This window comes from Lissotriton vulgaris, chromosome 5, assembly GCF_964263255.1.
Source record: "Lissotriton vulgaris chromosome 5, aLisVul1.2, whole genome shotgun sequence".
NCBI lineage: Eukaryota > Metazoa > Chordata > Amphibia > Caudata > Salamandridae > Lissotriton > Lissotriton vulgaris.
The window spans coordinates 821,635,398-821,659,667 of record NC_141693.1 but is presented as its reverse complement, the minus strand read 5'-3'; the positions used below and the strand labels follow the sequence as shown (position 1 = coordinate 821,659,667).

Below are 24,270 nucleotides of genomic sequence, written 5' to 3'. Positions count from 1 at the left end.
CTCTTGCTACCTCCAGAGCCTCTCTATTCCCAGTTGTGGGATGTCAATCAGGTCTTGAATCTGTTCATGTCGTGGCAGCCGAACCGTTACCTGTCCAGGAAGGAACTTTCGGCTAAGTTGGCCATGCTTCTTTGCCTGATTTCTTGCAGGCAGTTTTCGGATGGCAGTGCTCTGGGCATCACCGGCAGGATATTCTCTCCTTCAGGGGCCACCTTCACCACTCAGAGGCGGACAAAGTGCGGGACGACCTCCATTTCATATCCGGCTTTTTGGGATTCTCCTAAACTCTGTGTTGTGTCTTGCCTTAAGGCTTACGAGGAGATGTCGGAGGAATTTCGTCCTCCTGGAGAGCGCCAATTGCTCATTGCCATAAAGAAGCCCCATAGGGCGGTCTCCTCCCCCACGATTGCACGTTGGATGCGGTGAGTGATGCAGGAGGCTGGGATCAATCTCCGGGCCTTCGGAGCCCATTCCACCAGGGGGGCCATGGCCTCCAAGGCGTTTACCCTGGAAGCTCGTCTGGAAGACATTCTCAATGTAGCAGATTGGTCTTCGGACTCCACCTTCAAACGGTTCTATTTTAAACTGGTGCTAGATATTGCACATTTGGAGGTGAGTAAGCTTTAAACAAGCCTAATCCTCGCCTCCGGTCTGCCATAGAATGAAAAATTTCCTAGCTAACGTAAAACGGAAAGTTTTAATTCTATTAAGGACTCGGAGGCGAGAATTATTCCACCCAGGGTACCAGTTACTTGGTCACCTTCCCCACCCTCGTACTGGGGTAAGCAATTGGTTTTAAGTTTTTTGCTGTTCTCTGGAGTTTGAATGCTATGTTCTCTGTTTTCTCCTCTGCAAGGTTAAACATTAGCCACTGCTTTCGCTTATAATGTGCCTCTTTTCCATAGGCGACTCTGGCAAACAAGTCTCATGAGGAGCTGGGACGGACTGGCCTGACGTGACGAAAGAGGAGGACTGGAGAGTAACAGAGGACTACATACTCCCAGGAGCCCTGTGATGGGTGTATTCAAGGAGGACTGTCTGTGCCTGGACATTCTCTATTGTTCCTGTATTCTATTCCATATGGTTCATGGGAATAGTGGTTTTTGTATCTGTTTATCTTTGAATGGCTGCTGTGAATAAAGTAAAGAAAGATGAAAATAATCCTCGCCTCCGAGTCCTTAATAGAATTGAAACTTTCTGTTACCTTAGCTAGGACATTTTTCATTGTCATATAGATTTCATACCTGGATTTACAATTTTTGGCTAGCATTTCTACAATTATTAACACATTTATTTGCTCATGTCATTTGTTTTCATTCATTGCCATCCAAATGTAATGCTAATTGTATTATCTATGCTACCTATTGATTCCAAGCCAACGTGTACTCAGGACATGATCTGTCTAATTTTTCTTTCTAGAGGACTAGTTCTTCCTTAAGGTCTCTGCTCCAACATGAATAGCCCTCTTTCTACGTCCTTAATTGTTTGCTCATATGACGATGGAGATGGTCTGTTGTTCTTATGCAAATAAGCCTGATTCACAAGTCGAGCTTGCATTTGCCAGCAGCTCAAGCATTCTTTGCTTCAATATACGTGCAGTTACACTCAACCCAGTGACTGACTCCAAGGCCACTAAAATTCTATTGCTGGCCTTATTATTCGAGGCCTAGCCCTTTCTACACAGACTCATGCAGCCTACGTTTTGTTGACTCTATCCCTTATTTTGTGGGAGTATAGGTATTCCTCTGTTCTTAATTTTGTACAACGTTGTTTAAAATGACACCACTTGCAGCATTGTTACTTATTGCTTCCAGAAGTGATACCTAGGTGCTGAGATCTGTATAGCACACTTTTAGCAGTCTCGGTCTCCATCTTTATCTTCTCCAGCATGGAGCATATATGAGGGTCAACGAGATGCCCACTGCCAGAGGGCACAATGAAAAGCTGCTGCACCTTCGGTCTGAAACCAGACATCCAGTCAGACATGTCAGTGAAGCAGGATGATGGTGTTCATCCCCCTTGAAATGGTATCAGCAAAGTCCAACACACACTTCATGTTGGTACTGTAAATGTTTTGCCTCCTGTCACCAGTTCCTGACCTCTTCTGTAATGGATTTGGGTGTGGTAGTGGTGGGTGGGAGACGGATGACTAGTTTTTCCAACTCCTATTCATTGTGGTCATATCTGGGGAGTACCAAATTTGAGATCCACCATTATGTGGCTGACCCAATACCCATATACTTGCCAGCCACGCAGGTCATCTTTTCCTAGCGGTATGAACCACTAGCGAGTCAGGCATGACTTGGCCCCTGATGCAAACCAGGTAATGTAGACCAACATTACATTTATTTTCAACTGGAGGTTAGGATACATTTTTTGGGGGGAGGAGGGTGAGTAGAATTGGGGGACTGCAACTATTTAGTTCTGGATAGGGTCTCACTCAAAAAAGGCATCTTCCTCTTGCACTACGTGACCATGTGGTATTGGTCTGCTCTGTAATGTTCTGGGGTACAGAGTAGTTTTGTCAGGTGAGGAAGAAGGAGAGCCTCAACAGGGTTCGGATCAATGTCTAGATGGTCCAGGGGGTTCTACCCGATTATCCTTGGGAGGATCCCCTTCCCCAAGTGTGCACCAGGCTCAAAGTAACATTCAAAGGATTGCAATGGTTACCTTGGTCCGACTCATTGTGTCATGAATGTGAGGAAGATTATGGGAACTGAGGAAGTGGGGATGTAGGAGGCCTAAGGGCGAGTGCCATGGGAGGCAGTTGCACTAGGGGACCAGTCCTTTACCTTATTAGAGGGCAGCTGTTCCTTGTAAGTGAACCTTCTCTCTTTACTGCTCTGGGAAGAGTGTGGTTGCTCCTGCAAGGAGGGGTCTAGTCAGGATTGTTCCCATGGAGGAATGAATAAAGATATTCTTCAGTAAAACATCAAGTGCCCCAGAAATCTGCAGAATAAAAAGGGACCTAGCTCATATCCAGCCTTGGAGCAGATTTGGAGATATGTCTGGGTGTAAATTTCGAAGTCCATTTTAGATCCACATCATTTTTTTTAGCGCCTCCCCGGCACTGATGAGTGGTGCTGCTCAATGCCCCTAGACAGAGCTTGCTCAGGACTGTCGAAGCCTCTCGGGGTCTAGAGGTGTTTGCAAAATGAGCCACATCAAAAGATTGGTGCCTTTTGAGACTTGTCTTAAGGCTCGAAGCCCAACTTAATCCGGAGTGATGCTCAGCCTTAACCTGTGAGTGCTTCCCAACTCCAATGCTGTGGTATTGACCCTTGAGTGCAGTTTAGCAAAGAGGTCTTGTTACTGGAATCAGGGTCTTAACAGCTGGCACCAAATTACCGGAGTTGGAACTGCTGTAAATAATACCGCCCCTAGGTGAGGAAAAGTAAACTAATGTCCTTGTCTGTAGCAGTAACTGGAGAGCTTTCTTCATTAAACTCAAGTTTATCTGAAGCAGCAGATTTTTGGAGGATTTCCTTCTACTAGTCATTTGATTGAGAAGATACTAGAACCTCTAGGTAATGAACTCTGCACTGCTGGTTCAAACATGGGTTTTACATTAAGGCAGATTGGTTGTACATGGTATCATTTTAAATGAACGCATATTGTTACATCAGATTTAACAAGTGTAAAAGGATGTAATGGAAGAATGGCAATCAATTAAAAACCCAATTCTAGAGAAAGCAATGCATTTCTTGGTAAACTGAATAAAAATCATACCATTACATTTGGAGTTTGTTACAACAAACAGACACTATAAGCGGGTATTTGTGTGATGGCAGCATGTATAAGTGAAGTTTACTTTTTTTTTTTCAACTGCATAACAGATATCAGAAATTATTAATATACTTACAAAATCAGTGGTTCTGATAGGGGATGACATTTCCCTAAAGGTTTCTTCCTGAAAGTGCTGGAGATTAGATGGTAATGCAATAGTTGAGTTTCGCAGTCTGCCTGTGCCACAGGAATTCTGTAAGCTGTCCCGGCTTGCGCTTCGTGCCAGCGAAGCAAAAAGTTCCAAGTTATTTACAGAACAGATTGGCTCTTTAGAAGCTTTATTGGCCATTTCAGTGATATCTCTAGCCTCTGTTTTGGAAATAATATCTGGTCTTTTGCCAGGGGAATCTACTTTAACGCCTTTAAATTTACTAGTCCTTGTAAATGAAGAATCACCCATGTTTCGGACTTCCAAAGGCCCAAGCATACTTTGTGAGGCTGCTGGTCGTAGGCTCCCAATATCAAAGCATTTGGATTGTCTTTGAGGCTTCAATAATTGCCCACGAGCTAACTGTGCAGAACAGCGAAGCGGAGACAAAAGTTTATTTCTCTGTGGATTTAATTCATGAGCATTGGTAAGGCTAGTGTTCACCGATTCAGAACTCAATGATTTTGGTAAAGGCGCAAATGGCTGCTCTACAATTGGTGAATTGTTGTCTTTATTAGTCAGTCCAAACTCTGCATTCATCTTCCTTACACCATAAAGTTCATTCTGGTGTTCAGGGCGGTTTCCGTGTGTGAACCTTGAACAGGATTCTGCTATAGGCATAGGACTGTCTTCATCTGCATACAACTCAGAAGTTGGAACTCCTAAATTAAAGCAACCGTCCTCAGTTTTTGAAGTAAAATTTGACTTTGAGTCACCTGCTTGTTTAAGCTGAGAAGAAACAGATGGAAGAATACTGTTATTATCCAAGTTTGAACTTTCAATTTCCAAACGAGAGATTTTAGGTGGCAGCCCAATGCTAGATGGCGACAAAATAGGACTATCCCAGTTTTCTTCCCCATTTTGGTAGTCCTTTGAAATGGATGGTATTGTTCTTATAGAAGAAGTAACTGTTGTCAAAGTCGAAAGAGTATTTTGTGAAGACTGTGTGGGATGTAGACTTCCAGGAGATGAAAAGCCAGTCTGTCCAATGTGTGGGAGCACTCTTAAAAGTCTATGACGACCAGCTACTGTTAAACTGCCAGAAGGACGAGGAGCCACTGGAGGTCTTGGTTTTATCTTGGTCTTCTTAGGCTAAAAAAATTAAACACAACAAAAACGGTAGGACATTACATTCTTTAGTATAAAATATGGGAACACAATTTTGAACTTTATCACAACAACAAGAATAGTCTGAACTTTTGTGACTAAGATCATAATAGTGGCTGCAAAATCACAAGTCGGTCATTTGTCATATTAGAACACTAAAATGTTGAGAGCTTCCTTTAAGTCAAGTGAATGGTACACAGACAAAAATAGCTGGTATATATCATCCACTCCAACATTCCAGTATTATTTCTTTGCTGTTACTCAGTGGGTTGAATTTTCCAATAGCTATATAGCCTTCTGCCTCAGAGTACATGGATCATTTAAGGCCCACTCCTTCATTTTAGGCAAAGGCTACAACTCTGGTAGAGGGCCTGGTACAACCTTCAGGAGTGGGCTATAATGTTATAGTATTCAGGTGCACAAACCATATATTTTAGAAAAGCACACAAATTAAATGTAACTACAGAACAGGCACCACAACAAACAGATCCTATCACATCTACCTGACAACTATTACGCATCCCAAATTCTGATCTCCTTACTATTGAGCAAGAAAACCAGAACAGTCTCCTACTTTTAAAGCCTTGCCATTTCCCACTTTGTAAATAGCAAAACTAAATTTACATGACTAGAAATTCTTCATCCCCGAGCTTTATGCTGCTGATTGTTTCAACCATTCTGAATACCAACTCTAACTAAACGCTACTGTCTCCAATTCCTTCCCAGCACAAAATATCTAACATACTGGTCCACAACACTTGGTCCAGTTCTAGAATGTAAGGCCAACTGAAGTTGTTGAGGTTCTCTTATACCAAGCGACGGAGATGCATGGTGCCTTTTTGGAATCTAAAAGATCCTGGGAGTCCCTGGCACTGTAGAAGAAATATATTTGGTCTTTGATTGTTTTGTTCAAATTAGGAGAGAGAAGTTTCACCTGTGCTCGTTTTACTGGAAAATCTTTCCTCAGTTGTTCAAGCTCTAATCTCCTTCCACCTGTGGCTCAGGATGGACCTGGGACCAGTTGCTGTTAAAGTGCCAATAATTTGTTGTTTGACTGTTCGCTGGGTGCTTCCAGGATTCTGTCCCTGGTCTATTTCTCTCTCAGGACCATGATAATCATAAAGCCTGAACCCACTTGTGTGGATTGTTGCTTCAGTGTCCTCAGCAAGTAACATCAGTACATCCGATACACGAGCACCTAAAATGAAAGCCCCAGAGTTTAGGCCATCCAGCGCACAAAAAAAAAAGATTCAAGTCTTTTCTACCTTTCTCTTCAGGAATTTTGAAACTCCTCAAGTTCCTGTGACTTATGAAGTGTTCTATTACCTTCAATCTAAAGACAGTGGACCTCTGGTATACCAGAGTTAACACTGCACCTTCTCTTTGTTTGGTTATATTGGTCCAACCGCCTAGTCCGAACCATGGCAACATCTCAAAATGACTGTGCTCCTGGCCAGTCACCTGCAGTTTATCAAACTTTGTTGAATCTCTGCAATTTCCATCACCATCAATTTCAATGTAAAGCCCAGCAGAAACCAGCTAGCCAGGAGCTCTCCTGAACCAACCCTCTTCCCTTTCTCGGACAGTGGACCACTTGTGGGCAAATACATTTTCTCCCACTTTGTCTTTCTGGCCGTTTTCTTATTTTGAATGGGTATTTCTGAGCTGAGGAGATAGCTAGTATTTGTGTTTTTCATAAAATTTGAAGTTGGGAAAACTGAAGCATATAAGACAAACAAGATAGGTCGCAAAAAGAATGCCACCTACATGTGTCAAGTCCGAGAAAAGGACTTAACAGAGCCCACTCTGTTGACTCCTTTGAAACGACAATCTATAAGATTTCCATTTTACCAAAACTACACAAGTACCCATTAAGTCTTGAACAAGGTCGTTCAAAACGTAATTAGTAGTTGAAAAGGAGCTTTAGTTAACACTCATCATGTAAAAACTTTGGGCCTTATTTTGTGTTTTGCAAAGGAGAGAGATACTCCTTCACAAACGTCGCAGATATACCATACACTGAATTGCAAGTACATCATAGCCTATGGTGCTTGTAATATGGCGGACAGGATGTCTGCCATATTTATGATGAAGTATCCCATCTGCCAAATTCTAAATAAGGACCTTTGTTGGAAATTAGATTTATTTGCCCAGAATAAGTTCCCATTGTGCGGAAAGAAACATGTTGGCTGCCTTGTGACTATTTCCTGAATGGGTTTGTAAAAAATGTAATTCAAGTCTTTTGATACTAGCCAGCATTAGATCTCCTGCACTTTGGAATTATACATGCTTTATGGACTGCCATAAATTGAGCTTGTCATGTGTGGAAGGTGATTTGTGTAGATCTACTGCTGAAAGTTAAAGGCAACTGGTTTTTCCAAAGGAATAATAAGTAGATAATTTGTCAAACTTATGCTAAGTTGTCATTGTCTCTGCTGGCTTTCTTTAGGGTAGTGGTTTTTAACCTTTTGACTTCTGTGAACACCCATTGAATCATTACTAGAATCTGGGTGCCTCAACTGAGTCATTATTGGAAACAACCTATGCATTTTTTATTATTTGAACCGCAAAAGAATACACAAAAAACAAAAGCACTTTACACTAAAAAAATGCTCAAATATTTAAATATTTTCCTTAAATTACAAAATGTTTTAGAATTTTCAATTTTGCTTTTGTATATACTTTATTCATTTTAATGTATTAATTTTGATATTATTTAATTTTGCACCCCTTGAATAAGCCTTGTAAACCCCCAGTGGTACTCAGAGCGTAAGTTAAGAACCACTACTTTAAATCATTCAGGGGTGTGAAATCTAATGAAATATCTACTTGTCCATTGGACAGGTTGCTTCATACAGCTGCTTGTCATGTCAAATAAATCCACTTGTCCCATTGGTGCCCCACAGTGCGCCAACAAATTATGGCAGTGATCTCATTATATAGGGGCTCTGATAATAGCCTCTTTTATTACGTCAAGGCTCATACTATAGTAGGGTTTGCATACTAGCAAATCTCTTATTTTGCCACCTTTCTGCAGGCCTACATACTGGGGTTGGAAGTAGCCGTAAGCGATAGATGTAGAGTGGGAATGACTTTTTGAGTATGTGCAAACCTACTAACTTGCATATTTTTGGGGTTTTCACTCCATCTATGATCTGACGTCATTGTGAGTACAGCTTTCTTCTCTTTTACCACAAGTAAATTGGCACACAAAGTAGTTTTATTCAGTGCCAGGGACTACTGTGGCAATGTGTATTTTTTTTTCAAAACCCTTTTTTTTTAGTCATCAGATAAGACAATCACATTCTTTTCAGAAGAACGATAATATAGATTGATCAATGTATATTTATGATACAAAAAGATAAACCTTTAGAGTATGTGAACATCAGCCCCTAACTTTACAAACAACTGTGTCTCATGCTGTGTAGTTTTCCATATATCATACCCATCTAGCCATTTCACATATATCGTAGTCCTTTGTATCATCGCTCTTCCCTGCGTAGTTCGTGGTGAAGGAGGTTTCAAATGAGACCCCTGAAATCTGCCCATCATTTCCAGATTTTGGGGTGCTTTTGCGGGCAGCCCCGTACTTTAAAGATAGGCTGTTCCAGACCCATACACAAATCAAGGCCTGCCTTCCAAGCTCCCATGCCCTAGCTATATCTCTTTTTGCCAGGGCAAGGCCCAAAAATAGCAGGTGTCTTTTATAGATGTTTTCACCTATTTCATCTGTGATATGTAATAGGGCGAGCCTAGGAGACGGAGGTATTTCCCATCCCAGCACCTCCAAATGGTATGTTTAAGCGTGCCTTCCGCGATGCCACATCGTAGACACGTAGGGGAATCCATCAGCCTCGCCCTCGTTAGCCTGTATCTGGTAAAATAACCACAGTTTAAATATTTAAACTGAATACGTCTGAGGCGAAAAGCTATTGCGGCGCCCCTCTGGGATTCCAAGGCCTCTGTCCAGTCATCACTGTCGAGGGGACTGAGGTCTGTCTGCCATTTTTCCCGGAGTGAATCTAAGGTTGTGGAGAGATTTGTCACTAGTGTTTGATATATCTTTGCAGTCTTGTGGTCCCCCAAGTACCCCATAAAAACCTTTGTCTCTATCGGAATGAACTCTGGGAGAGATTCCAAACGGGTGACATATGGGGATAAGGCATGTCGCAGTTCTAAGTATTTGTAGAATTGAGTGTGGGTCATAGCAGATTCGTTCAAGAGCTTCTGGTAGGACCTCATGGTAATACCTTGCATTACATCCCCCAACATGGAAATGCCTATGGCGTCCCATTGTCTAAACCCCTACAAGGTGGACACCTACGAAATTAGGCCGCTCTGCCAGAGAGGAGTCTCGATCCATTAGCCTTCTCCACCAACCCAACCTGCGCATTGTTTCCTTCCAAACTCCGAAAACCACACATGTGGCAGTCGGACGTAGTCGTAGCTCTTTTGGGGTGTATAAAAACATGGTGTAGTAAATCACCCATGAGCCATTTCTCCACTTGGTATGTCGGTTCTCTACTATTCCCACACCACCAGTCGTTCAGTACCAAGAGATGGGATGCTGTGTGATATTGTTGAATATCAGGGGTCGCTATACCTCCGCAGCACGTCGACTGAAAGCACGCTTTAAGTGTAACCCTAGCAGCTTCATTGTTCCATAGGAAATTATTTAGTCTTGAGTTGAGCTGAGCTGTCGGAACCAGGAGGCCAATATCTGAAAGGGGTGGTTCTGCAGCTGATAAAGAAGGCGAAGGAGGGACACCATCTTAAATATCGCCGATTTTCCCAGTATGGACAGGGGCATGCGCGCCCAGGATTCCATCTCAGCCTGCGTGCACATCTAGATGGGGGCGATGTTTTTATTCCACGACACCGATTGGGAGGACAAAATGCAGACCCGGAGGTACTTAAGCCCAGTTGAGGCTTTGTTTACTTCTCCCACCCAGGTGCCCATTTCCGAGGCCAAAATATAGACTTTCTAGCATTCATAAACCGGCCTGAGTGTTGTCCAAATATCTACATGATGCGGCGTAATCGAGGTCCTGTCCAATGTGGTTCTGTAAGAAAGAAAAGAACATCGTCCACATGGAGGGCGATCCGATCTGAAAACCCTCCTGGCCATTCAAATCCCTTTACCTGGGCATCAATTCAAACCCACAAGACTAGTGATTCCATTGTTAATGCAAATAAATAAGGGGATAGGAGGCATCCCTGTCTGGTACCATGTTCTATAGGAAAGGGATCAGAGACTGCACCAGCCACTCTAACCGAGGCCATGAGTTTGGTATATAGTAGTCGAAAATAGGACATGAGTCGCGGTCCTATATTTAGGTGCTGCAGGAGGGCAAACAACTAAGTCCATCCCAGCGAGACGAATGCTATATCTATGTCGGCCAGCAGCAGCGCTGCTGGGCCTTTCAGATGATCAATCGCTGCTACTGCATTGTGGGCCCACCAGGTGTTGTAGCGAGTCACTTGACAAGGCATAAAGCATGCCTGGTCAGGGTGAATCAATTCTGACATATAGGGAAGGATGCGATTAACAAGGCCTTTGGCCAATAATTTGGCCTCCACATTCAGCAGCGATATAGGACGATACGATGAGTGTTGGTCTGAGGATCGGGTGGGTTTAGGGAATACAGCGATTTCTGCATGCCGCTAGTCCAGCAGGATTCTCCCCATCTCAAGGGCCACATGTACTGCCGCTAGATAATGAGAAAGGAACTGGGATTGGAAAAGCTTATAAAACTCGCATGAGAAGCTATTAGGGCCCGGGGCTTTGCCTGTGCGCAAGTCGGCAAGTGCAGCGCGCACTTCTTTGACCGTCAAAGAGGCATCTAGTTCTGCTCGTGCCTAATCCGAAATGGCTTTGGGGGGTAGATCATCAAGATATTGATGGATCAATGGGTCTGGCAGAGTGTCATTGGTGGTATATAACTCTGCATAGTAGGTCACAAAGCTGGATGCAATTTGGGAAGGGAAAGTGAGTGTTTGATCATCGTCGCTGAGGATACCAAGTGTTGTTAGTGGATGGAGTGCTTGTTGATATAAAAAGATTGTAACAATATATCATCATGTGTATGTTCCATAAGACTGTGGTCAGTTGTGTTGAAATTGTTACTTACCCTGTAACTATCTGGTTGTGGCATGTAGTACTATAGATTTCCATGCTCTGCATACTTGTTCCATCTAGTGTTGGGCCCAAACATATTCAACTTGTTTTACTTCAAAGGTGTCTGAGTAACAAGACGTTGTGACTCCAACTTGGGGCCTCAAGGCACCAGCACATTGGCACCACCTAAGATTGTCTTCTGCTCAGCCGAAGCGTAGTGTAAATGGAGTGCAGTGTCGAAGACACAACGTGGTGAACATAATGGAAGGCGTAAAAGCGCAAAGAAAAATATCTGTAATCACAGCTTTCTTCAGTTGAGGATGGTAAGTCCATGTAAATCTACAGCACTTCCTGCGACAAACAGATGGTTACAAGATAAAATTTTCCGTTCATTGCATGTGTGGCTGTAGATACACACGCTCTGTATAGACCACAAAGCAGTTCCCCCTGTAAGGTAGTGGCTAGTGAGCAGATAATGCAGAGGTTTGAAAAAAGTGTCCTTAATGCAACTTTAGCCAGCTTACATGCTATAACGTTTACACAGTAATTCTTGTTAAAAGTATGTGGTGTTTAATCAATCAATCAATCATGAAATTTGTAAATGCGCACTACATACCCGCGAGGATCTCAAGGCGCTAGGGGGGGGGGGTTGCTGCTAGTGATCGAAGAGTCAGGTCTTGAAGAGTCTTCTGAAGGCCGGTAGGTCTTGGGTCTACCGTAGGTTGGTGGGGAGGGTGTCGAAGGCGGCTGACAGGTCCAGGAGGATGAGGGCTGCTGTTTCTCCGTTATCAAGCAGGGTTCTGCTGTCATCGGTGGTGGCGAGGAGGGCGGTTTTGGTGCTGTGGTTGCTGCAGAACCCGGACTGGGAAGGGTCCAGGATGCTGTTCTCCCCGAGGAAGAGGGTCAGTTGTTTGTTGACTATTTTCTCGGTGACCTTCGATGGGACGGAAGTTCTTGAAGTTCTTGAGGTCCGCCTTTGGTTTCTTGAGTAATGCTTTGATCTTGGCGTGTTTCCAACTTTCCGGGTAGATTGCGGTCTCGAAGGAGATGATTACTTTCCGGAGATGGGGTGCAATGGCTGTGCTGGCTTTGTTGAAGAAGTGGTGGGGGCAGGGGTCTAGCGTTGATCCGGAGTGGATGGTGTTCATGGTCTCGCAGTGATACGGAGTGGATGGTGTTCATGGTCTCGCTGGTGTCCTAGTCGTTGACGCTGGTCCATGAGAGCAGGCGGTAGGTGCCGGTGTTGGTCGTGGGGGCAGTGGTTGTTGGGACGGTTGTTGTGTTGACGCGCTCGTGGATATTGGTGATCTTTTGGTGGAAGAAGTTGGCCAGCGTGTCGCAGAGGTCTTGCGAAGACGGGATTCATTTGTGTTGGAGCTGGGGTTGGAGAGTTCCTTCACGATGTTAAAGAGCTCTTTGCTCTTGTGTGCGTTGGTATCCAGGCGGTCTTTGAATGAACCTCTCTTGGCGGCTCTGATGAGTTGATTGTGTCTGCGGGTGGCGTTCTTATGGGCTGAGTAGCTGTCCGGTGTTCGTTCGCTGAGCCAGTTCTTCTCCAGTTTTCAGCATGCTCGTTTGGAGGCCTGGAGGTCTTCGGTGAACCAGGTGGCTCTCTTGTTGGTATGGCTGTTGGGAGTCTTGAGTGGGGCAAGGGTGTTGGTGCACTCGTTGATCCATTCTCTGAGGTTGCGGGCTGCTGTGTCAGGGTCGATGGAGTCGGTGGGTGGGCCCCGGGCATGGGTGGTGGTTAGCTGGTCTTCTGTGACCTTGCTCCAGCAGCGTCGAGGCATCTGTTGGGTGCGTTGTGGGTTTCCTGAAGGTGAAGTGAATGAAGTGGTGGTCGGTCCAGTGGGGCTCAGTGGTGTGGTTGAAGGAGACGTGGGGGCTTGCGGTGAAGATGGGGTCCAATGTGTGGCCGGCGGCGTGGGTTGGTGTGGTCACGAGCTGTCTGAGTCGGAGGTTGGCGAAGTTGTCGACGTTGTTGTTCTCAAGGTGGAAGTTCAGGTCCCCGAGGAGGATGTAGTCCCTGGAGGCGAGGGCAGGTGTGCTGATGATGTCAGCGATGGAGTCGCTGAACTGTGGTCGGGGTCCGTAGACGATGGTTCCTCAGAGGGTGGTGTTAGGGTCGGTGTGAATCTAGAAGTGCATGTTTTCGGCGGTGCTGAGGTTGTCGTCGGTGTTGGTCGAGAGTCTGATGGTGTTCCTGTGGACGATGGCGATTCCTCCTCCCACGCCGTTGGTGCAGGCCCTGCGTGTGATCTTGTAGCCTTCCGGGATGGCTATGGCTATGTCGGGAGCTGAGGTGGGGTTCAGCCAGGTCTCTGTCAGGAAGGCGACGTCTGGGGAGGCTTAGTCGAGGAGGTCCCAGAGTTCTACGGCGTATTTGCAGGCAGAGCGGGTGTTGAGGATGATGCATTCGAGGTGATTGGGTTCCTTGTTTGGCTGTTTGGCTGGCGGGATGCTGGTGAAGCTGCAGTTCCGGCAGGTGAAGGGTCCTTGGGTGCGCTTCGGGATGGTCCGGTAGCATGTGTGTTGTCGGTCAATGTTGAGTGCGGGAGGGTGCTGGCATCGTAGCTCAGTTGGGTGTTGTGGTGTCCGCGGGATCATGGGGTTCTGGCGCTGCCCAGGCGAAGACGGGCTTGCCTTAGGCACGCCTTTGGCACGGCCGCACATCGGCCGCCACAATAAGGGGAGGTGGGAGGGAGGAGCAGCTGGGAGGGGGAACCGACGGATGGGAGCGGGGGATGGGGACGCAGCGGCTGGAAGCGGGACCGGCGAGGGAGGAAAAAACAAGCACAGGCATAGGCAAGAGGCAAAGGCAGTAAGCAACAGGCAACAATATAGCGAGGCAGCAAGCAGAGAAACAATACAAAATTTACAAGGCACAATTACAAGGCACAAATTACAAGGCACAATTCAGTGAGATGCGGGCAGAAAAACAGGCCTGACTCGAACTCAGCACCAGCTGGTCAGACACACGGGCGCAGTATTAGTAAGAATTTTTCCTAGGCCTCAAAAAAAACCTGTCTGAAATCAGGTTACACTTGAAGATTGCTGAACAACAGCCTCAATATACTAACAAACAATACAATTATAGTAAAAATAGGTTTTTATTTTTCATATAAAAAAAGTTACATAAAAAGAGAAATAATATTATAAAAAAGGCAGTGTAAGAATTACAACTTAAACCAGCCACAATATGATTCTTAACACATTATTTTTAAATAAAAAACACATAAATGTACATAAACAGAAGTCAGACAAAAGATGTTCAGCAATACAAGTAGAAACGGTGAGTGTCTCTACGCGCGTTTCAGCGTTGAACCGCCTTTTTCAGGAGAGCACCAAGATGTTCTAGAAAATAATATGTAATAGATATATATAACAAACATTCAAATAATAGAAACAGTACATGAGGCAACAAATGGTGGTGCAAGAAATGATAAATTTCCATTTGACTTGTGATTTCACTATAAAGTTATTCGGAAAAGAGACACGGGCGCAGACAGGTGGAGCTGCGCGGCGTGGGGAGCGAACTGCCTGGAAACAGGGTCAAGGGTCGCTCTCACTGCCGTACAGCGACGGCCATAAGAAGCGGAGGTGGGAGGGAGGAGCAGCTGGGAGGGGGGAACTGACAAATGGGAGCGGGGGAGGAGGCCGCAGGGGACGCAGCGGCAGGAAGCAGGACCGGCGAGTGAGGCAAAAAAACTGACCTGACTCGAACTCAGCAGCAGCTGGTCAGAGACATGGGCGTAGACAGGTGGAGCTGCGCGGCGTGGGGAGCGGCCTGCCTGGAAACAGGGTCAAGGGTCGCTCTATTTAACAAATCGGAGGTTTACAGACATCAGTTAATGGAATGCCATCCAAAAAAGTATTGCCCCGTTTTTGTATGTAGAAGTTGGCACTAGGGAGCACAGGGAGAGTGGAAAGGGGCGACCACTCGGTCCCCCCGAACGTATGGTGGAGTACCCCGATCTCCCCGGGAAACCATTTTGGGCGGGAGGCGTGTCCCGGCTGGTATGCCCGAAGCGGCGTAGCTGGGGCGCGCCTTTTCCCGCCCAAGAAGGGGTTGTCCTAGACACCGACACCGCCAGCCACGCCCGGGGGGCGGATTGGAGGAGGGGCTACGCCCGCCCGAAGAAGGATAAAAGGAGCGACAAGCCAAGGAAGCATCCTCTTGTTCCTGTGCTCTGAAGCTGCACCTCCTCGATTGCACGTGAGCTCGAGACGGAACGAAGAGCCAATTTTGAAATTTGTAATTTCTCTTTTTTCTCTTCTAGCGCTACAAGTCTTGTCCAGGACCTTTCCATCTACGTGAGGAAAATGCCGGGCAAAAGGGTCGCAAAGAAGGTTAGCACCGACCAAATGCTCCGTATGCTGATGAAAGACATGGCGGAGATGAAGAGGAAAATGGCGGCCAGGGATGGTACAGGACGGCCGAAAAGAACCATCCCAGGGGCGGTCCCTGCCAGGAGAAGAAAGAGGGCCAGGATCGGGGCAAATGAAGACGAGGTCCCAGTTCCGGAGGCTGCCCCGGCGAGCCCTCCCAGACCGGTGGAGGCTCCTGTGCCGGTTCCCGACGCGGGGCAGCCGATCCCTGTTGTGGTTACCCCTGTGAACGAGGGGGACATGCCCCCGGAGTTGGCCGCCCAGCTGGCGGCATAGTTGGGTGGTAACAGCGTGGGTTCCGTTGCTCCAGGGGACACGGCCGAGGAGGCCAAGCAATTAATGAGGCAGTTGCGGCAATCACGAGAGGCCGCAAAACCACCTTGTCCTTTTGTTTCCCCGCAGGCGCCTGTTGGTCAACCAGGATCAGGCGTTGGTACGGCGGGGTCGACAGTTACAGCGGCAGCTTCAGGTAAGCCATTGCCGATGGTTGGGGAGGGATCGGTACCTTCAAGGAGGGAGACAATTGTGCAGCATATCCCGAAGGAGGTGAAGGAGAGGATATGGGCAGACAAATATGTAAACATATTTTCCTTGTTGACCGATCACTACGAAATCGAGCATGTAAAAAACCAAAAAGAGTTTCTGCATCCAAGTGTGTGGCGAGCCAGGATGGCCGGTTTTAGAGTCGATGAATCGATAGGCAATTGGGGCAGAGCGTTCGGAATGTTAACTGCAATTATGGGGGAACGTAGGACCGATTTGTTGGGGGAATTGGCTGTGTATCAGACACGTATCATGGGTTTTTATGAAACGTATGGAGGAAATCAATGGTTTGCCTATGATAATATATTTCGTAAATCCAAGGAACATGATTCATCCCTGACATGGGATTGTTTTGACTCCATTTCATGGCAAAATATGGAAAAGCCAGGCGTGGGGAAGTCACCAGCATTGGGGGGTGAGATGGCTGAGTATTCCCGCCATTCGTCAGGGACGCCCTTTCGAGCAAGCTCCAACAATGACCGGAACTCAAGGAATAGCGGCAGCACAGGGAAAAAAGGGGTCTGCTGGAGCTTTAACAGGGGAAAATGTACTAGGCCACAGGGTTCTTGCAAATTCAGGCACGAATGTTCGGGGTGTGGGCAGTCCTCCCATCCGGAGAATACGTGCAGAGCCAAGACTAGTGATACGGGGAGTAGAGGTAGCGCCAAACAGGTCTGAAATGGTTCAGGGGTCGCCTCTACCGACCCCGGTTGATATCATGGCAATGATCCCTTGGCTAAACGAATACCCAGATCATATCTCCGCTGGGGTGTTGCGAGATGGTTTCTCATATGGTTTCCGCATCCCGGCGGGGGATTTTCAGGGTGAAGCACAATGTAAGAATCAACTATCGGTGCAGCAGAATGCGGCGGTGGTACAAGCAAAGATTGGTAAAGAGGTGGCCCGAGGTCGGGTTGCTGGACCTTATGACAACCCGCCAGTTGCTAATTTTGTTTGTTCACCCCTGGGTGTAGTCCCCAAAAAAGATCCGGGGGAATTCAGGTTGATACATAATTTGTCAGCTCCAAGGGGTCTTTCGGTGAACGATGCGATTGACCCGGGAGTTTGTTCGGTGCGGTACGCATCTTTCGATGAGGCCGTCGCCATTTTGAATCGCCTGGGGCCCGGAGCGCTGATGGCTAAATCAGATATCGAGTCAGCGTTCCGGTTGCTCCCGGTACACCCAGACGATCAGAGTCTCCTTGGTTTCATGTTTCAGGGTCGCTATTACATGGATAAATGTATGCCGATGGGTTGCTCCATCTCTTGTGCTTATTTTGAAAGATTCAGTTGTTTTTTGCAATGGGCCTTCACAAGAATAACAGGGTTTACTCATGTGATGCATTATCTTGATGATTTTCTGTTCCTGGGGGCAGCTGGGGACATAGAGTGTGCACGAGCTTTGAATGAATTTTGTGATCTCATGAGGCGCTTTGGTGTGCCATTGGCACCCGGTAAGACAGTGGGGCCGTCTACTTCGCTCGAGTTTCTTGGAATAGAGCTCGATTCCGAAGAGGGGTGCTTCCGCTTGCCCAAGGAAAAGGTGGCGAAATTTGAGGCATCGCTTAAAGCATGTATTAGCGCGACGAAAGTGAGATTACATCAGTTACAGCAGGTTGTGGGTCAACTAAATTTTGCCCTGAGAGTGATCCCAATGGCGCGCCCATTTTCCCGCTCTATTGCGCAGGCCATGGTTGGCCTTAAGGAAGGCCACCACCGCACAAGGCTCTCGGCAGAGGTTCGGCAGGACATGCTCATATGGTTGGCATTCCTGGCGGATTTCAACGGTCGGGTCGTGTGGAACAAACCCGGGGTCTCCTCGGAGGAGTTGGGGTTGTGGACGGACTCGGCAGGGAGTGTCGGATTTGGCGCCATTTTTGGTAATCATTGGTCAGCACGAACCTGGCCGGCATGGTGGCACGAGAATGGGCTTACAGGTAACATAGGATTTCTTGAGCTGTTCCCTATTCTGGTGGCCTTGAAAACATGGCCCGAGGGATTTCGTGACCACGCTGTGGTGTTCTGGTCTGATAATATGACCGTTGTTGAGTGTATCAATAGTCAGGCTGCCCGCTGCAGATGGATCTTGAGATTGCTGAAGGAAATTGTTTTGCTGTGTATGAGGCTAAACGTCCACTTTAGGGCAAGACATGTGCCAGGGGTGTTAAATCAGGCAGCTGATGCACTTTCTCGTTCCCGTATGCAGGCCTTCTGGGGTTTCCTACCCTCAGCGGACCCGGTGGCGGCACCTTTTCCCGAAGCTCTCTGGTCTCTCGGTGCCCCGGACTACAAGACCTCGTGGGAGAGAGTCTAGCTCCCAGGACAAGGAAGGCATACGAAGGGGCGTTCCGTTCCTATTGGTCCTTTTTGGGTTCTGCTGGGGGGGAGCTATGGGGCCAAGAGGAGTATGTCCTGAAGTTTCTGTTATCCTTACATCAGGCAGGCAAATCAGTAGCCACGGCACAGAGGCACCGGGCCGCTATTTCTTTCATGGCACGGGCCCATGGTATCCAGGACCCCACAGCGTCTTTTGTGGTTCAGAAGGCGCTGCGAGGGTGGCAACGCCTTGAGGGTCGCAGAGTGGACGACAGGCACCCGATAGGTCTGGAAAGGTTGGCCCTCTTGATGTCAGTACTCCCTGCAACATGTTCATCTCAATCTGAGACAGTACTATTTAGAGCCGATTTTTCATTAGCATTCCATGGGGCTATGAGGGTAAGCGAGCTGGTAGCAAGGAACAAGCAGGATACGGGGGGGGACTGTGCCGAGAGCACGTCCAAATTAAAGGGGAATCAATGGTAGTCTCGTTTGCCAGGTCCAAGACCGATCAGGGAGCGAACGGGGATTGTGTAGTAGTCCACCGGATCCCCGGATCGCCCATGTGCCCGGTAGCCTGCGTTGAGGAATATTTGGCGCAGAGGGCGGCAGCATGGGGGGGAAGCTTACTGAGGCACGCCGACGCCACCCCACTGACGAGGTTTCAGTTCCAACGGGTGCTTGCGATGGCGATTACAGCCGCAGGCTTGAACCCGTGCGAGTTTGGGACCCATTCCTTCAGGATAGGGGCTGCTACTGAGGCCACAGCCAGGGGTCTGAGTGTTGATAAAGTAAAACAGTTGGGGCGTTGGTCCTCGAACTGTTATAAACGGTACGTGCGGTTGCACATGTTGTGAAGCTAATATCATGAACTCACGCTTCTTGTTTTGTTTTGGTTTTACAGTTTCGCAAGCTTACGAGGCGGGGCAGACTGTGCAGTCGACCCGACACCAGGGGACCAGCGGTCAAAGGACACCGGCTGTGGACAGAGTGGTGTGGGTCGTGGGACACTCATACGTGAGGCGTGCCGCAGACGTATTCAAAGCAGGTGACATGATTCACATGGCTGGGGAATACGGGTACAGGGTGACCTTCTACGGAAGGGGCGGGCTCTGTATTGACCAGTTTCAGGATTTTATGGAGGGTTTGTTAGGGCGGACGAGGTCACCGCCATCTATACTCATAGTGCATCTTGGGGGCAATGATTTGGTGACCATTGGTCGGCGAGTGCTTCTCGAGGTAATATTATCCACTGTAAGTTGGTTGGCAAAAAGGGTCCCTGGGTGCACAATTGCATGGTCCCACATGATCCCACGGAAGGTGTGGCGGGGGGCTAATTCTGTGTCTGCTTTAAATCATTCTGTGAAGAAAGTAAATAACAAACTTGGTAGATTGTTTCGTACAAATACATTGCATTCTATTCCGCATGGGTGTATCAGGGGGGATCAGATGTATCTAGAGGACGGGGTTCATTTGTCCCGGGTGGGGAATGATTTACTCATAGGAGACTTCATAGCTTGGTTGAGGAATTTGTAACCATGACCTTTAGGTAGGAGTTTTGTGGGGGGTCCGGATAGCCGGTCAACTATCCGGGCCTGTGGCGGTAAGGTCATGATCGGTGAGCAGTAATTGGAAGATCCCTAGAGGTTTGGGCGTCACCCATTATGGATGGGAGCGCCCGGGGTGGAGGCGGCCATTGGCCCCTCAAACGGGAGGCGGTCCCATCTAAGGATGGGACGCCGAAAGGGAAGGCGGCCATAGGCCCCTTCACTGGGGAGGAGGGGCTACGGACCCCTCCTCGGAATTTCCCGGGGCCCGGACATCTGCGACGGCAGGTGTGGTAAGTTGTGTGGGGTACGAGGGGGGTCTACGCTACCTTCTAGACACCTCACACGAGTCCTCGGACGACCACTAAGATGGCGTCGAGTTAACAGGGGGCCCCCGCTAAGGCAAGGGAAATTGGAAGTGGGCACAGAGGTACAGTCCGCTGTGCGACCGCCCCTCACAAGTGAGGGGGGAATCGGTATTGGGGATCTGACACCGGTTACGACCTTGCCGTTGGCCCGTAACGTTAGGATGTACAATTTCAATGTTCAGAAATGTATTTGCAGGATGTTTAGTATCGGCTAGGAGAACCTTTGTATTAGAGATGTGTTAAGGTCAGCCAAGAACATTGTACTGTATAAATGAAATTGTACATGATATGAAACTGTTATTTTAATGTTTTAATTTTGTTTCATATTTTAATAAATACGGCCGGGAAGGGTAACTCCCTCCCGCCTTCCAAAAGTTCAGAACCGTTTCCGTCTTCCCATCCTTGGGGATTTGTGTTGAGAGGGGGTGGCGGGTATCTCAGCCATATGGAAAGGGGCGACCACTCGGTCCCCCCGAACGTATGGTGGAGTACCCCGATCTCCCCGGGAAACCATTTTGGGCGGAAGGCGTGTCCCGGCTGGTATGCCCGAAGCGGCGTAGCTGGGGCGCGCCTTTTCCCGCCCAAGAAGGGGTTGTCCTAGACACCGACACCGCCAGCCACGCCCGGGGGGCGGATTGGAGGAGGGGCTACGCCCGCCCGAAGAAGGATAAAAGGAGCGACAAGCCAAGGAAGCATCCTCTTGTTCCTGTGCTCTGAAGCTGCACCTCCTCGATTGCACGTGAGCTCGAGACGGAACGAAGAGCCAATTTTGACCCACCCACCAGCCCCTGTTGACAGCGATTTGTTGAATAAAATTGATTGACGTGAATTGGTTTCTCTTACAGGTTGTCTTGGAATAAAGTTGATAATGTGTTGTGTAATAAAGGATGATTTTCGTTTTTCAACATGTTTTCTTAGCAGAAATGTTTCCGATTAAATTTTAATGGTGATGCTCAGTAGAGTTCTACGTGAAATCGTTAAATGTAATAATTTCCTTTTCGTTAGCTTAGTTCAAAATGTCGTATTTATTTCTGGTCGGGCGGTAAGGTCATGATCGGTGAGCAGTAATTGGAAGATCCCTAGAGGTTTGGGCGTCACCCATTATGGATGGGAGCGCCCGGGGGGAGGCGGCCATTGGCCCCTCAAACGGGAGGCGGTCCCATCTAAGGATGGGACGCCGAAAGGGAAGGCGGCCATAGGCCCCTTCACTGGGGAGGAGGGGCTACGGACCCCTCCTCGGAATTTCCCGGGGCCCGGACATCTGCGACGGCAGGTGTGGTAAGTTGTGTGGGGTGGGAGGGGGGTCTACGCTACCTTCTAGACACCTCACACGAGTCCTCGGACGACCACTAAGATGGCGTCGAGTTAACAGGGGCCCCCCGCTAAGGCAAGGGAAATTGGAAGTGGGCACAGAGGTACAGTCCGCTGTGCGACCGCCCCTCACAAGTGAGGGGGGAATTGGTATTGGGGATCTGACACCGGTTACGACCTTGCCGTTGGCCCGTAACGTTAGGATGTACAATTTCAATGTTCAGAAATGTATTTGCAGGATGTTTAGTATCGGCTAGGAGAACCTTTGTATTAGAGATGTGTTAAGGTCAGCCAAGAACATCGTACTGTATAAATGAAATTGTACATGATATGAAACTGTTATTTTAATGTTTTAATTTTGTTTCATATTTTAATAAATACGGCCGGGAAGGGTAACTCCCTCCCGCCTTCCAAAAGTTCAGAACCGTTTCCGTCTTCCCATCCTTGGGGATTTGTGTTGAGAGGGGGTGGCAGGTATCTCAGCCATATGAACTTATCCCTGGAATATCATGTCTGAATGCGCTTAAGTAACCACCTAGCAATGTCATATTTAGCGAATGCATGCCGTTTGTGGGGTTTGGATAAGGCTATCAAATGTTGAGTTGCCTGCCTAAAAGGCTCTATTTTATCAATGCAGTGCATAGGCTCCCTCTTAACATCCAAAGTGTGAAAAGCCCTTTCTGCTACCGACTCTGGATGCGGAAAGAAGATGGGCAGCTCAATGGTCTGTTTATATTGAAGGGAAAATCGACTGGCTAGAAATTTTGGATTGGACAAAGCACTACCCAGTCTCTGTGAACATGAAAAAATGGTACTTGGATAGTAAGAGCGTTGAGTTTGCTAATGCGTTTGATGGCAATTAAGAAAGCCACCTTCCAGGACAGAAGTGCAGTTGTCATCAGTGTAGAGGTTCAAAAGGAGGACTTCGTGTTAGAAGGACAATACTGACCACTTCAGAAGGGTGCAGTAAGGGTCTTGGAGGTAGCCTTTTAAGACACTAACTCTCCACCCCCTGAAAGATTTAATAATTGGTATTTTGACCAGGGAACAGTGTTGTTAATTTTGAAGGGCAGGTGCAGGTGCAGGTAACTGTATTGTGTACAAGTGTAAGCAAGTACAGCATGAAAAAAGTGTAGGAGATAGGAAAGGATGTCCTGTAACGATTCTTAAAGGGATCTACTTGGAGATGCAGTAATGCATAAACCTCTTTCACTTAGCCACATAACAGGCGCTAATAGTGGACGTTCTTGCTTCCCTCAGGCTAACCATGCAATCCCATGGAAGATAGAGGTAGCCAATCTGTAGGTACCCATGTGCCAAATTGCAAGGTTCAGTTGTTTGGGATCTGAGTGTCTGTGCTGGCACGGATGCTAAGTGAGAAGGTCTGGAGTGTGCAGGAGCTTTTAATGAGGACTGACTGACACCTTCAGGAGCATGGACGAACAAGTTTGTCTCACCGAGGTTGGAGCTACTAGCCTAATTTTCCTCACCATATATGGGATGAGGGGGACAAATGGAAAAGACTAAGCAAATATCCTTAACCAGTTCATACTGCACTGCCCATGGACGGTCAGTGCCGGTACCCGGAGGCAACATTTTAGCATTTTGCTTTGTATGCGAGGCATAAAGGTCTACTATCGGAGCCACTCAACCATTTGAAATACCTGTGAAGTTACAATTCATCGACTTTGCTAATAAGTGAATGCTGTTGCAGGATTCCGTATGCCAAATCTGTTGAGCTGATGGTAATGGCTGCTACCTGTCTTTAGCATACAAAACATGGCTATCATGTTGTCTGTCTTGATCAGTACTCTCTCCGTGATGTGGGAGAAATACTTTGAGGGCTAATCTGAAACCTTGAATCTCCTGAAAGCTTATATAAACCACTTGTGGGGAGGAGGGAGGAGTCCAGGCGCTTTGGAAAGTTATGTCTTTAAGCTAAGCTCCCTAACCCACAACAGATGAGTCAGTAGTGACTGAAACATGTGGAAGGGGTTCTAGAAAGACCCTGCCCAACAACAGGTTGTTGCTGTTCCACCAAAGCAGAGAGTGTGGAGTCCTTGCCATTACCAACACTATATCCTTCCAATGCCCTTTGCCATTGCCCAATGCCTTGAGACACATTGTTGTAGAAGGCGCATGTGAAACCTGCTATATCGTACAATTGATGTATATGAAGCTATCATTCCTGATAGTTTTATGACAGTTCTAATGTTATAAGATGGTGTGTCTGAAAAATCAGCTGCTGCTGTTGGAATCCAATCACCCTCTGTTAGAGTATATCTTGCCTACTATTGCAATTACTACTAAGCCCAGGAAAGGTAAAATCTGCTGTGGCTGGCCATGCACATTGATGGTGAAACATAGATTGTGGAGCAGGGAGAATGCTATATGAGTGTGTGCAAGACAGCATTACCTGCTGTCTAGCAGTTACTCTTGATCAGTCCAATCATCTAAGTACTGAAAGAGAGCATGATGTTTCTGTGCATGTGTGCTGTTACTAGCCATAGTGTCTCCAAACAGCAGGACCTTGAACTGGTAGTGTTGTCTACTTATGATGAACTGAAGGTAAAGGTGGTGAGCTGAATGGATGGGGATTTAAAAGTATGCATCTTTCAAATACAGCTCCAACAGTAA

At 47.3% G+C, this 24,270-nt stretch overlaps 1 protein-coding gene across 2 annotated transcripts in view; it reads right to left on the bottom strand.

Annotated features, from left to right (window-relative positions):
* The window catches only part of ZFAND4 (zinc finger AN1-type containing 4), a 333,346-nt gene that overhangs the window by 158,506 nt on the left and 150,570 nt on the right, over nt 1-24,270 (bottom strand). For both annotated transcript variants that reach the window (XM_086922308.1, XM_086922307.1), the window contains exon 7: nt 3,863-5,026. In XM_086922308.1, coding sequence (XP_086778434.1) covers nt 3,863-5,026 — 1,164 coding nt within the window. The remainder of the gene's footprint in view (nt 1-3,862; nt 5,027-24,270) is intronic.